The sequence below is a fragment of the Hetaerina americana genome, unplaced genomic scaffold (genome assembly GCF_022747635.1).
Source record: "Hetaerina americana unplaced genomic scaffold, ioHetAmer1.1.p SCAF_4, whole genome shotgun sequence".
NCBI classification, from domain to species: Eukaryota; Metazoa; Arthropoda; class Insecta; order Odonata; family Calopterygidae; genus Hetaerina; species Hetaerina americana.
In genome coordinates this window covers 29,027,838-29,040,269 of record NW_027286985.1, presented here as the reverse complement: position 1 = coordinate 29,040,269, position 12,432 = coordinate 29,027,838, and the positions used below count along the sequence as shown (strand labels likewise).

The window sequence follows — 12,432 nt, the reverse complement described above, 5'->3', positions numbered from 1 at the left end:
AGATATTTTTGTGCACCGTATAGGGGGAACTATAAAAACAAACAATTTTCAGAAAAAAATGAATCAACGACGGTATTTTGTGTACTGGGAAAAATAAATCATCATTCGCTCGCCGTGGTGCGTATGAATCTTGCATTGACGTTCAGAGATAATAAGGAAGTCACAGCCTAAAATGTCGCTTCTGGGCTCGACTAACATTTTCCTCTTGTGTGACAGGAATGCACTTTATAGAGATTTTCAACCAGTTTACAGGGCGTGCGATTACGGCTTCCATTTCCCCAACGCCTCATATCCTCGCTTCCTCCCGGCTCTCTCTCATCTCCCCTGCTTGCTTTCCAATTCCGAACAGTTCAATCCCTACGTACCGCCTATTACCTATTCTCATGTTTTCAATTTGCAAAACTAGTCGGTGCTAATTGTCGATCGCGTGATTTGTTCGGAATAGGAGAGACGCTTCGCGCTTTGCTTCGCGATTTATTCATGGATTTCGACTCGGGCGTGTTTGTGTTAAACGGTGGTGCACATATAAGCAGGATTATTCATATTATTATTATGTTTCAAAATTATTTATTTATTATCATGTTCATAATTATTATTATTATGTTTCAAAATTATTTATTTATTATCATGTTCATAATTATTATTATTATGCTTCAAAGAAAACTTTTACGCCCCAACTCCCCTCCGAAAATAGTGTCCAAAATTTCGACAAATCTTCACCTACGAAAAATATCTAAGAAAATTCAAATAACTATAGGTGGTGGAGCGATAGTTACTTAAAACGGAGTCGAATTTGAGTTAAAATGCAGAAATTTTACCATTTAGAAATCCTTCGCCTTGACTAGGACTAGAGCTCGGATTTCTCGAGTTCCAGCTAAATGCTTGAACCGTTTTCAATAAAACCCGAGGGATCCGGGTTGGAGTCCCGGTCAACGCGAACGATTTTTACCCTTTGAAATTAATGCATCTTAAATACAAGTTGGATTTAAATTAATTATATCAAATTTATGAAATTTAAAATGTATTTTAATAACTGGATAATAAGGAGCTAATCGTTTGGATAATTATTTTTACTTTTCTTCACAATCTATTATGTTATTAGGATCAGGTTATGGTTGAGTGGAATTAAAATATCTCTGTTTAAACATTTCAAAGACAGGAAGAGAACTAATAGATTTATATTCTACATCAGCGACAGTATGCTCAAGACGTAGATTGTCGACTGGTACTTTGTAAATAACTAAAGGATGTTTGCTCCGTAAAAAAAACAGTATTCTGGTACGGAAGAACTGTCATCTCATCTGTGAATGAGAACGAAAAAAAAAATGAAACGGCAAAATGCTAATTAAACCCAAAGCTTGTGAAATCTGGATATCATGCTTGAGAATTATACATATTTTCAATTTTGTGGGCTCTAAAGAGTAATATCTTTTATGGCGGTTAGACGCCGAACAATGGAAAACTAAATCACCGGAGTGTACTTGTTCATGTAATAAATTTCGCTTGAACTCCATTTTTAATTCCTCTAGAACGACTGGTTTCACACCCACATCGAATAATCATGCTGGAAATCAACGATGAAATTCGAGAAAAATGTCTCTGGTGCGAGGAATTCCATAAAATGTGACGTTTAGGCCTCTGAGGAAGTTTATCGGCTACATTTTCGCCTATTTCTTCGAAGAATTAGTCCACCAACCCGTGACGCTACTTTTTCATAATCCCGAAATTAATTCACAGTTCGATTCCATTGTCCTCATTCGTTTGCAAAACACGTCAGAGTGGAGTGTGGCTCCGACCGAGGTAGAAAAAAGAAACTAGATTAAGGAAAAAAAAGTCAGGTCCAGAAACTTTTTCGCCCCTTCCTCACCAACACGTTTTCACTCCCTTCTTTTATTCTTCAATTCTCTCCGTGAAATAAAAAAATTTCAATTTTTCTCCTCCATTTGAAAAAACTGAGCGTCTTTTAGATTATTTTTTCTCCCCTGAATGATTGATTCCATAATGGTAGCTTGTGGGGAATGAGGTTTTTCCTTCGCCTTCCCCCTTCTCACAGACTCTCCCCAGTTGTTCATTCTCATCTTTAGTCAACTTTCGATGCCGCCTTTTCCCTTCCATTCTTCTTCTCCATGTCTTCCGAAAGAGATTGCTAGCTGAGGGAATTCCTGAGCAAAATCGTCGATAGATGAACGGACAATCGGAAGCGTGGCGAAGGTCATAATTCGAATCAAAGGATTGAGCTAGAAGTTGCGAAGTAACACTCAAGAAAATTTAAAGATTTGATCAGTATTTCGACCAACGTGAAGTGTCGAACGCGAGTATTTCTTTTAATTGATTCTAGGGGTTTTATTGGTTTCTATTTTGTTTTTTTTCGATCATTCTTTCTTAATTTCATAACTATGTATTTTAACTCTCAAACATAACCAGACTTGATCCCGTTCAATCTTAATCGTCAGGATATGCAATTAAGAGTCCAGAGAACCACAGATTATACTTTATGACTAAATTGAGATAACTGCATCAATGGAGAAAGTGGGCAAAGATGATCAATAATAGTTTTTTTTATCATCTATGAGTTAAAAGATAAATGTATAACAAAAAATAAAATTTATTCACACTAATTAAGTTGTATGACTTGAAAAAATTTTACCAGAGCGACCAGTGAAAATCAGAAATATCATATTGTAGGGTTTTAACAAAAATATTTCTCATTAAGGATGTACTAGGTGTGGTGGGCGAGAAGAGGGGTTTGTTGGGAGAAGTCCGAAGGAGGCAGAAAAAATGGATGAAGGGCGTATTGATCGGCAGTGGGATGTTGAAGACTGTAATATAGGGGAGAATGTTAGGCAAACGAGGAAAGGGCAGGAACAGGATAGGGATGTTGGATTGGATGAAGGGAGGAAGAAAGTACTCAGAGATGAAGAGGGACCTGATGTAGAGTAGGATGCTGGATTGTGTTTTGTTAGGAGTCACAAAATATTTATTTGGTAGTTGTGTCCATCCAAAACCTACCTCCACCGGTATATTACTCAATAATAATAATAAATGTTTAAATATAATTAAGATTCTATAGAATTATATACAAAACCATAAACACAATCAACCCGAAGGTCGGTTTGGTAGGTGGTGGTAGAGTTCACCCAGTACTAAGCCCGACGGCGTGTGAAATTCACACATCAGGGTAGGGGGGCCAGTTCCTTTCCCTGTGCCGGTTATGGTTTCCCAGGAAGACCTGGTACCCGAAAATCACATAGCTTGGATGGAGCTGCAGGTGCCCAGAGTGGCTAGCCCGGGAATCGAACCCGGGCCCCTTCGGTCAGTAGTCTAACACTCTACCCCTGGACTCAACAATGCTACTCATTACATCTTTAATAAGGACTGGTTTAAGGTTCCGTCTATCGGAAACTTACATCATCCAATAGAAAACTTGGTTTTGCCGAAATACACACATAACAATGAGAATGGGACAGATAGCCAATCGAGGGTTGCTTGTTAAAAATTACAACACGCGAATATTTGTTTTTTTAAAGAATGTTGAGAAAACGTCTTCCACTAACATTTCAATCCTAGCTTCTACGGGAATAGAACGTCCAAAATTATGCGTCTTCTAGCCATGAATCTAATAACTGATTGGCTTCGGACAAATATCTCAAAACCAATTGAGTTTACACGTTACATCAATAAATAAATTGTACTTATTTGATGACTTTTTAAATATAGACCTTGAAGTTCTCATCATGGATATATGAAGACTGACACTCTGCTAGAAATACTGCATGAAAACGGCTCCGGGAGATTTAAAAGTTATAAAATTTATTTCGATCCAAAATACGCATTTATCAGCTGTTTCACTTTGGATACATTAGTCGCACTGGTGCCGTTAGATTGAAGGCAGTAAAAATGTATATTTGGAAGATATTTTCGATGGATTCTCAGATAGACAAATAATTGTTCGTATTAATTTTACATTCCTATATTATCCCAATCTACGCACTAATAGCGTGCCTACCCCCATTGTTTTGAAGGACTAACCACCAAAACGAATGATTCAAACTAAGTAGTTAATTGGACGAACTTCAATTGACCACCCATCTTTCATCCCTTTACAGGAAGTATCTTCCCGTCCGCGACGTCATATTGGACCAATCCGGGCGCCAATCTCTACTCCAACATAGCCGCGGCCTCCGCCAGCCACACCATGCCGCACCACCATCACCACCATCATCACCACCCTGGCCACGTGGCTTCGCACCTTGGCTCGTATCCGCACTACGCATGACCGGTGCCGCCCTCCGCGGCCGCCGCTGCGGCCGTCGCCTCCTCCGCCTCGCCCTCCGCCCTCGCCGGATCCTCCGCCTCGCCACATGGTCCCCCAGGGACCGCTGGGCCGTCGCCCGCCGCCGCTTCGGCCTCGGCCGCCGCGGCCGCAGCAGCAGCGGCCGCCGCAGCCGCCGCCGCGTGGAGCAGGCACTACCGGAGGATCGCCATGTAGCCGCGGTGGGCCTCCTCCTCTTCCGGGGATCGCTTCTCCGGGCTGCCGGAGGCGGAGGAGGGGGAGGGCGGAATTTCCGGCGCGAAGCCGGGGGAGGAGGAGGACAAGAGGGCAGCGGCGGACACGGGGGGTGGTGGCAGTGCCTCCGGTCACCAGTCGGGGGCGTCCGACAGCGAAGGTTTGGAGAACCAAGGGTTTGCCAAATCCTTCGGTTTCCACCTCTACGGCTGCGGGAAGGGCCAGGCATGTGGTGACGTGCGGGGGTATCACAAGGACAAAGCTGGAGATGGAAGCGTCCAGTGAAATTTTAATGCTCGTTCGACTCTGTTTGTAAAATAACAATGAACAAAATGGCAGCGGAAGTGCCGAGTGAGTTCAATGGGCGTGATGGACTTGAGTGATGGAAATATATGTACATTATGTCTCGAGTGACCTCCGCGACTACGTTTGGAGACAAGATGGCGTATAAATGTACATTCGCATTTTACTCCCTTTTGCCTTTTCTGATCTAGTCATATTAACGTGAACAACCTTCATCAATATTCGCGGAGTCCGAGAGGTTGATAGCAGATGTATCGATCGCTCCCTTAAAAAGAAGAATTCAACTCTTGAATTACTATTGAAACCCTAAAGTTACCGAAATTCTGTGTAATATAAGTGATTTTTACCTCTTCTGCCCTCGGCCATTTTATACATAGTAGATGTATCTTTCTTCGCAGGGCGTACATTGAGACTTGAGCTCTTCCCTACAAGGATGATGTCGGCATTGGTACCAAGAAACAAGTGTTGTTTCAAAGAAGATTTTTCAGGTGGATTTCCTCTGCGAGTCCTTATCTTCTAAATCATTCCAAAGACGTAATTCCAAAGCCATATATGTAATATGTGAATGGGTTCAAGCAATTTTGTCACTGCGAAGAAATTTCGCACTGATTGAAAATTAATCGAAAAGTGCGTATCCGTATAATTTTTGCCAAAGATTTTATCCTGTTCTGTATGTTCCATTTTTAGCTCCCCAAGAACACCTTCTGACCTACCCAAACCTCCAAATAACCCAAACCAACTCGAAAGAAGTTTTGCGGTGGATCCAAACGAAAACTGGTGTGCGATGTTTTATTGTTCTATCGTAGATAATGTACATGTCTATATAAATATATAAATATAATATAATAGGAGGGTTATTTTTATCCGTTAATGATTCTTATATGAATGCATTCCAGTTTTTAAACCCGGGTACGTCCAGTGGATGAAACTAAACGTTTCAAAGGATGAAATGGTTGGGGATTCCCATTCGCTGGGGAAAAATTACTTGTATGTATATTCCATAAATTATATTACAATGGCATACTGAGAGGTTTTCGGGAGAAGCGGAAATCTGAATTTTTTATTCCACCGTTTGGCGTGGAATGAAGTGCAGGTGATCTCTTGTTTTCTGTTTGTTCCATTAGAGGAAAGAGAAAAAGCTACTTAGTTGCGATATATGAATGTGAGTGATTGTGGTAAGATTGTTTTCTTTCTTAGAATTGAAGCCGTACCGAGTGCAAGTGTGCGTGAATGAATGTTTACTAGGCCCTCCTCTGCTCCGTCATGAAGAAAATAACGAAAAACACATTAATGGAAAAATTCACTCGTAACAATAGTTCAGAGGCATTGAAATGGTTTTTGTTCGTGTCCCGTAAGTTAAGATCTCATCGACTTGCGCTCCCCAAGTGTTTGATGTACTCCACATTTCCTGGCGACGTCTACTTGTAATTTGAAAACTATATTTCATGAAGCCCTTCGGCAACGTAATTTCACACCTTCATCAATTACTAATTTGTTGGGGTAAGAATTCAAGGCAGTGAAAGAAATTATATTTGCTTTTGGGATTTCAATAACCCATTACAAACCCACCCCTTTTCGACGCGGAACGATAGAATTTTTTTTCATCTAAACTATTTTATACCCCAAAAGATCGTGGTATAAGGCCGTCAAAATAAATTTTCAAGGTTAAAATGTATTACATAAAGTTTATTTTATGACAATAGGCACTTTCTAAATAATGAAATAAGTTACCGCGGTGATAGTTTAAAGAAATTGAAAAATTATCCCTTTCGCGTACTGAAACTTAAATTCTGTTATGATCTCCTCGGATACGTAATTTGTCTATATGAAATGAGGTGAAAATTTGCCGACCATTTTGATTTCCTCGCATTATTTCAGACTTATACTTCTTATGTCTGTATGTTTCATAAAGAAATTATTTATTAAGGAGTTGATTTGTTGCGCGGCTCAAAGACAAATGGGTCTTCCAATGATTCGTGAGGTCATGATCAAGACCGCGCAGCAACGCCACAATAAAGTGTATCATTTTTTTTCTCCTTGCTTCTTAGCCTCTAATCTGCATTGGAAATATTTTATTAACGTGAATTAATGTCATTTCATGACCATTATTCTAGTCCATCAGAAAAAAAACTGCTAATCCTACAGTGATAAATTATTTTCTTACGAGTTTATTATTTGATTCCTTTCAAAGGTACAAACAGTTCGACGGGAACTACAGATGTGAAGCTCTGGAATCACAAACGTGCAATCAACCGAATTAGTGAGATCCCTTATTGAGCATTCACCTCTGCTCCAGTATTAAGGTTTCAGTATTGAACTATCACTACTCGAAACTGATTATTCTGATTGATAGGATAAAGTTTTATCTAGTCCTCGGAGACATTTTTATTTTTGAAGGAAGAAATGTTTATTTTAAACATATGAACCTTTTTGGGAAACCATTGTGAATTTTATGTTAGCGGCTGTGCTTATATGTCTATACGTGGCACTGAGTGAAATTTTATTTGATATTTTGCATTGTTAAGTTATTGCTACCAAGTCATTTTTTTAAATTGTGTTACTCATCGCGATGTATCTAATGGAATTTATCGATAGATAACCGTTCAAATGTGATAATTTTACCTAGTCAGCTATAAAATCTTGTTTCATGAATTGCGTCGCGCGAAATATTTTAATAATTTATTTTCTTATCGACAGCAAAACTTAAAAATATGATTCAATTCTCTTGAAATTGTTACCAACGTTCTTCTCTCATCTTGAAATGATCCCGTTAGTATTTATATCTCGAAATATTGTACAAACGACAACAGGACACGTGTCTACGGAATCATTTCTAAACTCCAATGAATTTAGATATCCTAATTGATGTTTTGTGTATTTCATTTTGGTAACTTCTATTCTATTAGTGTTTCGTAACATTATTCCTGTCCGGAAACATATGACTTCCTCCTCCTTAAGAAATAGTTACTTGTGCTACGCAAGAGTGTACATAGAAAACATACCCTTTGTAAATCAAAAGTGAAAAGTAAACAAAAGCATTTACTCCTCACCTAAAGAGGTCTTTTCTTCTCTTTGTTTGAAGAAATGTCTTTTTACTATTGCCCAGTTCAACCTATCCTGTTAAACCTTATGTAAGCGTTCCTCAGAAAAAAATGTGCGTACCTATATGTACTTGTATTGTAAATGTTATGTATATGATATTTATCTGAACATTGGTAGAAAAATTAAACCAGTCCTGTTGGATTTTGTAAAAAAAAAGGCATCCGTTTTTTTTGACATGGATAATAAGTGATACTTTTATGCTAAACTTGATGATACTTTTATGCTAGGAAGTCGTCTTTTTCATTTGGGATTGAAAACTGAATATGACCTTTCACACTGATATCTGATGCGTCTTCAAAAATGTGTAAACTTATCACTTACTATCCACAGTCCAATTCCTAAACCCTCACGAACTTGTAGCTTGGCCAAATCTGAACTCTATCATGAGAGAGAAACTTAATCCATGTAATCTATAATCAAAACTATGGGATTAGACCTGATGAGCCCCATCTAGGGTTCTTATGGCCATAATATGAATCATGGAAATGAAAATATTTATTTACTTGATTCATACTTACGCTACATTCACATTTCATAAGTGGCCCATGAATTTCAAAACAATACTTATCGTAAACATTACTTATCGTTCTGTGAAAAATCTTGTGGGCATGAATTGGCAGCTGACCTTACCCCACCACGATGGAGGTTTAAGAACTTCTCGGAGATGAACTGAATTACAAGAATAATTCCAAATATTGGTGGTAAGTAACATCGTATCTATCTGCAGATGGCACACAGATAATTATATAATTCCTTTAGGTGAGAATTAGATGAAAAAAAATCTGTTACCATGTTTTAAACACGTTCCTCTTAGCATAGCTGCACACCGTACATTTTATATTGTCTTCCTAATATTTAAAAAAAATCCATGCGCCTAACTCAATACCATATTACATAAAAAAGAATTAAAAATACCAAAAAACAGCTAAATGTACCGATTAAGAAAAAATTAGTCGAAAATTTTTTCCAAGCTATCAGTTCTGCAAGGTGTTAATAAAATTTCTAATTCAAGTTTGCTTTAAGTTTTCTTCCCCAATAACACTTTTGTTCCCTTCCTGTCGTGTGGAGTTACTTTTCCATTGGATCTTAATGCAAATATGTGGAGCTTCCCGCCAGACCCACGAATTGGACAGCTACATGCCAAATTTCTTTCCTTTTTACTTTCTGAGACATTTAAATGTTCACTCATTTCGTAAACTAGCGGTAACACATAATATAAATGTCATTAAAATAAAAACTCAAAGACATATAAATTTTTCAAATTTATTATTTATATATGTCTAAGTTCAATAGCATTCATCTGATCACAGTGCATTGACTCCGGTCAGTACGTTGAATATAAACTTGCGCGGTTATAGTTAATTGATATCTCAATATATTTGTCATAGTCTGAGGAGACAAAAATGTGATAAAGTATCCGTTAACCTGTCGTACATGTAAATGTTATTGCTAATTACGCTGGACATTAGTATCATTTTTTGATAGCCAGTCAGCTATCAATTAATTAGAATTTCTCATCCAGTAATCGCACGAAATGATTCATAATTTGAACCAAGTGCACATACTCCACAGCGTCCGTTAATTTCAAACACATGCGCCTATATTTAATATTCAACTCGAGTGTTTAATATGTATGTTATTTTAGCACCCATCATAGCCCAGAGAGTATGAGATGGGGTATGGGGTGTAAATGAGATCGTTATCAATGTCACATTTAAATATAAAAACTGGAACTATTAATCTCGAAATAAGGGCGAGAGACCGAATTCATAGCCGCACACGCCCACACATACAAGCTCGACACATGAAAGCAAATCAATTCATTATGCACTCCTGTGCACCCTCCTCGCTCGTTCAGGGAGGACACTCTCCCCTCCTAACGTCAACCGCTCATATTTTCATCGGACGCGTTTACGACGTCCCGAATTGGCCGCACGATTAAGGACGCACCATCCAGAGAGTGTGTGAGAGAGAGAAAGCGGAGAGTTCGCTAAATAAATACACCCAGGACGATAATTGTCCCCCACCCTAACACCTCCCCTCCATTGAAGCCGGGAGCACACGCATCATATCCACCCAACGCCGTTCCTGGCCATCCTTCCCGCATTTACTATTTCATGGGGAATAGTAGCCGCTTCCATATTCATACCTCCTCCCTCCGCTCCGTATCCCTCGCCCCTTGCATTACCCATCATCCACTTTGGCGGGACCCGACGTGGAAGAAGAGAGAAGAGAACCCCTCCTCCGGGGCGTCAGGAGGGAACCCTCTTATCCCCACGTTGGACGCCATTAAAACCTCACCCCTCCCATCTCTAGCTTCCCATTGTCTTTCTCTTCCTCGCACTCCCTTGCCCCCTGCAACTCACTCCCCCTCCCATCGGCGTCCATCCCTCTTCCTCCTCCGAACCCCCAGTTCTTGTTTCCATGTCACTGATGTACTTCTGTCCACAAAATTCCCGAATTCTCGCGTATTTTCGAGTCCTGAACTCCTAAACAAGAGGAGGTGCATACTGACGCTACTCGCTCAGTTGTTCACCTGGGTGAAATTCGATACAGTAGGATATATATAGTACTGTGTGAACTCTACCATCACCTACTAAACCAACCTTAGGGTTAATTACTGTGTTTATGGTTTATATATAAAAATTGTTATTATTATTGATCGTATACCCTATCGACCCCTTCCTCCGATGATATATATATATATATATATATATATATATATATTTATTTATTTATTTATTTATTTATTTATTTATTATATATATATATATTATATATATATATATAAACCATAAACACAAAAATTAACCCTAAGGTCGGTTTGGTAGGTGATGGTAGAGTTCACCTAGTACTAAGCCCGACGGCGTGTGAAATTCACACAAGGGTAGGGGGGCTCCTTTCTCTGTGCCGGTTATGGTTTCCCAGGAAGATCTGGTACCCGAAAAATCACAGAGCTTGGGTGGAGCTGCAGGTGCCCAGAGTGCCTTGCCCGGGAATCAGGCAACTAGGTCTTCTACCTTGAAGTGTATTTACACTACCCCCGTAGTGCTTAGTGTAAAGTGATCTCACCCTCAATTATCAAACCAACGTTCTTACTGTGACACTTAGTAGTTTAAATGGCTTAGACTTAGATCCTAGCAGATCTCAATATTTCTGCCGACTGAGGAGAAAAAGACATAACGATGAGGAAATAGATGAATATTTTCCCTCTGGTAAGCGTTTTTCCACACAGGTATTCTAAGTTGAAATGAAGGAAGTAACTTTGTGATTCCCTGCACACTTCATATAAAACAGGGCATAGGTTCGACGTTGGAGGTCATCATCAGGTAGTTCTCAAAGAAGACAATTTTTAATATATACCTTCTTATGGGGGTTGGGGGTGGGGGGTTGGTCGCAGAAGGAGGGGAAAGGAGGGTGGAGGGGTAAAAAGAAGGTGCTTTAAATGAAGTCTGTGGAATTAAAGTTACTTCCTTCATTTCAATATGTAGTGTAAATTCCATAAAATTACGCCTGAGACAACGAATTTCACAAAGTTGTCAAAAGTCTTTGGAAATGTGATCTTTGATTATGATGGTTTACTTTCAATCAAATTTTTTTAAAACATTAACATCGCAGTTCATTTTTTAAGTGGAAATGGGCACATGGAGATGCTCGAGGAATTCTTTCGGGAGCTTTCTCAGTTCCGGGTAGAGATGATGATATTCACACGCAACAAAATATTGTGTTCATTCTAAGGATGTGCCGAAAATGTATACAACAGTAAAATACTAAAAAAAGCGTAGCATAACTTGGGAACACACATAGAAAACGATGCCATTTTCTGTCGAAGGCATACCTGCGATAGCCACATGAATCGCCACCCAACGTGTATGCTTGCACTATTTACCTTTAGAAGTCTTTTCTTATGAAAATCCGCTTCGTGACCCCTTTTCTACGTATTTAACATATCATGCTTTCTTCTTCTATCGCTTGTAATCATACTGCCTGAGTGGCAACATTTTCCAACTTCTTCCAGTGTATCTCTTCCCCTGTTTTAATTTGAGTTCATTTGAAATTGAAATATTATACAATTAAAATTGTAGGAAAGGTAGGAGATAAAATGACTCTAAATGATTCATGCGAGGATTGAATCGGCGATTTAATCGTAAAGGTGTAGCGAATATTTCAGACAGGGAGGGGACTGGAGCTGGACAATGCCCTCTAGGAATCAGAATTAAGTCAAAATCTCGACTAACAGAATTGCAACCATTAAGATTCACATCTAAGTTATCGACTGAATTACATGGAATCTTATATAAATAACAGACTTTGGAGACAACAGACTCCTCCAACCGAAGATTTTCTTAACTCCTGGGACCGAGGATTTTATTGGGGACCATGAAAAGTTAGTTGTACAGAACTTACAGAAATTCATAAATAATTTTCAATTTCAAAGTAAATCAAAATTGATGAAAAGTCTTGGTGAGGTGAACAAATTCAATAGGTTTACGTAAGCTGAACTATTGCACAAAATCTTG

The 12,432-nt window shown here is 39.0% G+C and overlaps 1 protein-coding gene across 1 annotated transcript in view; it reads left to right on the top strand.

The window, feature by feature from the left end:
* Nucleotides 1-4,347, top strand: part of Ets65A (DNA-binding protein D-ETS-3) — a 185,345-nt gene extending 180,998 nt beyond the window's left edge. Inside the window, exon 7 of the mRNA XM_071590294.1 lies at nt 4,107-4,347. Within this exon, the coding sequence (XP_071446395.1) occupies nt 4,107-4,276 (170 nt within the window). The 3' untranslated portion in view covers nt 4,277-4,347. The remainder of the gene's footprint in view (nt 1-4,106) is intronic.
* The last annotated feature ends 8,085 nt before the right edge of the window (nt 4,348-12,432 follow it).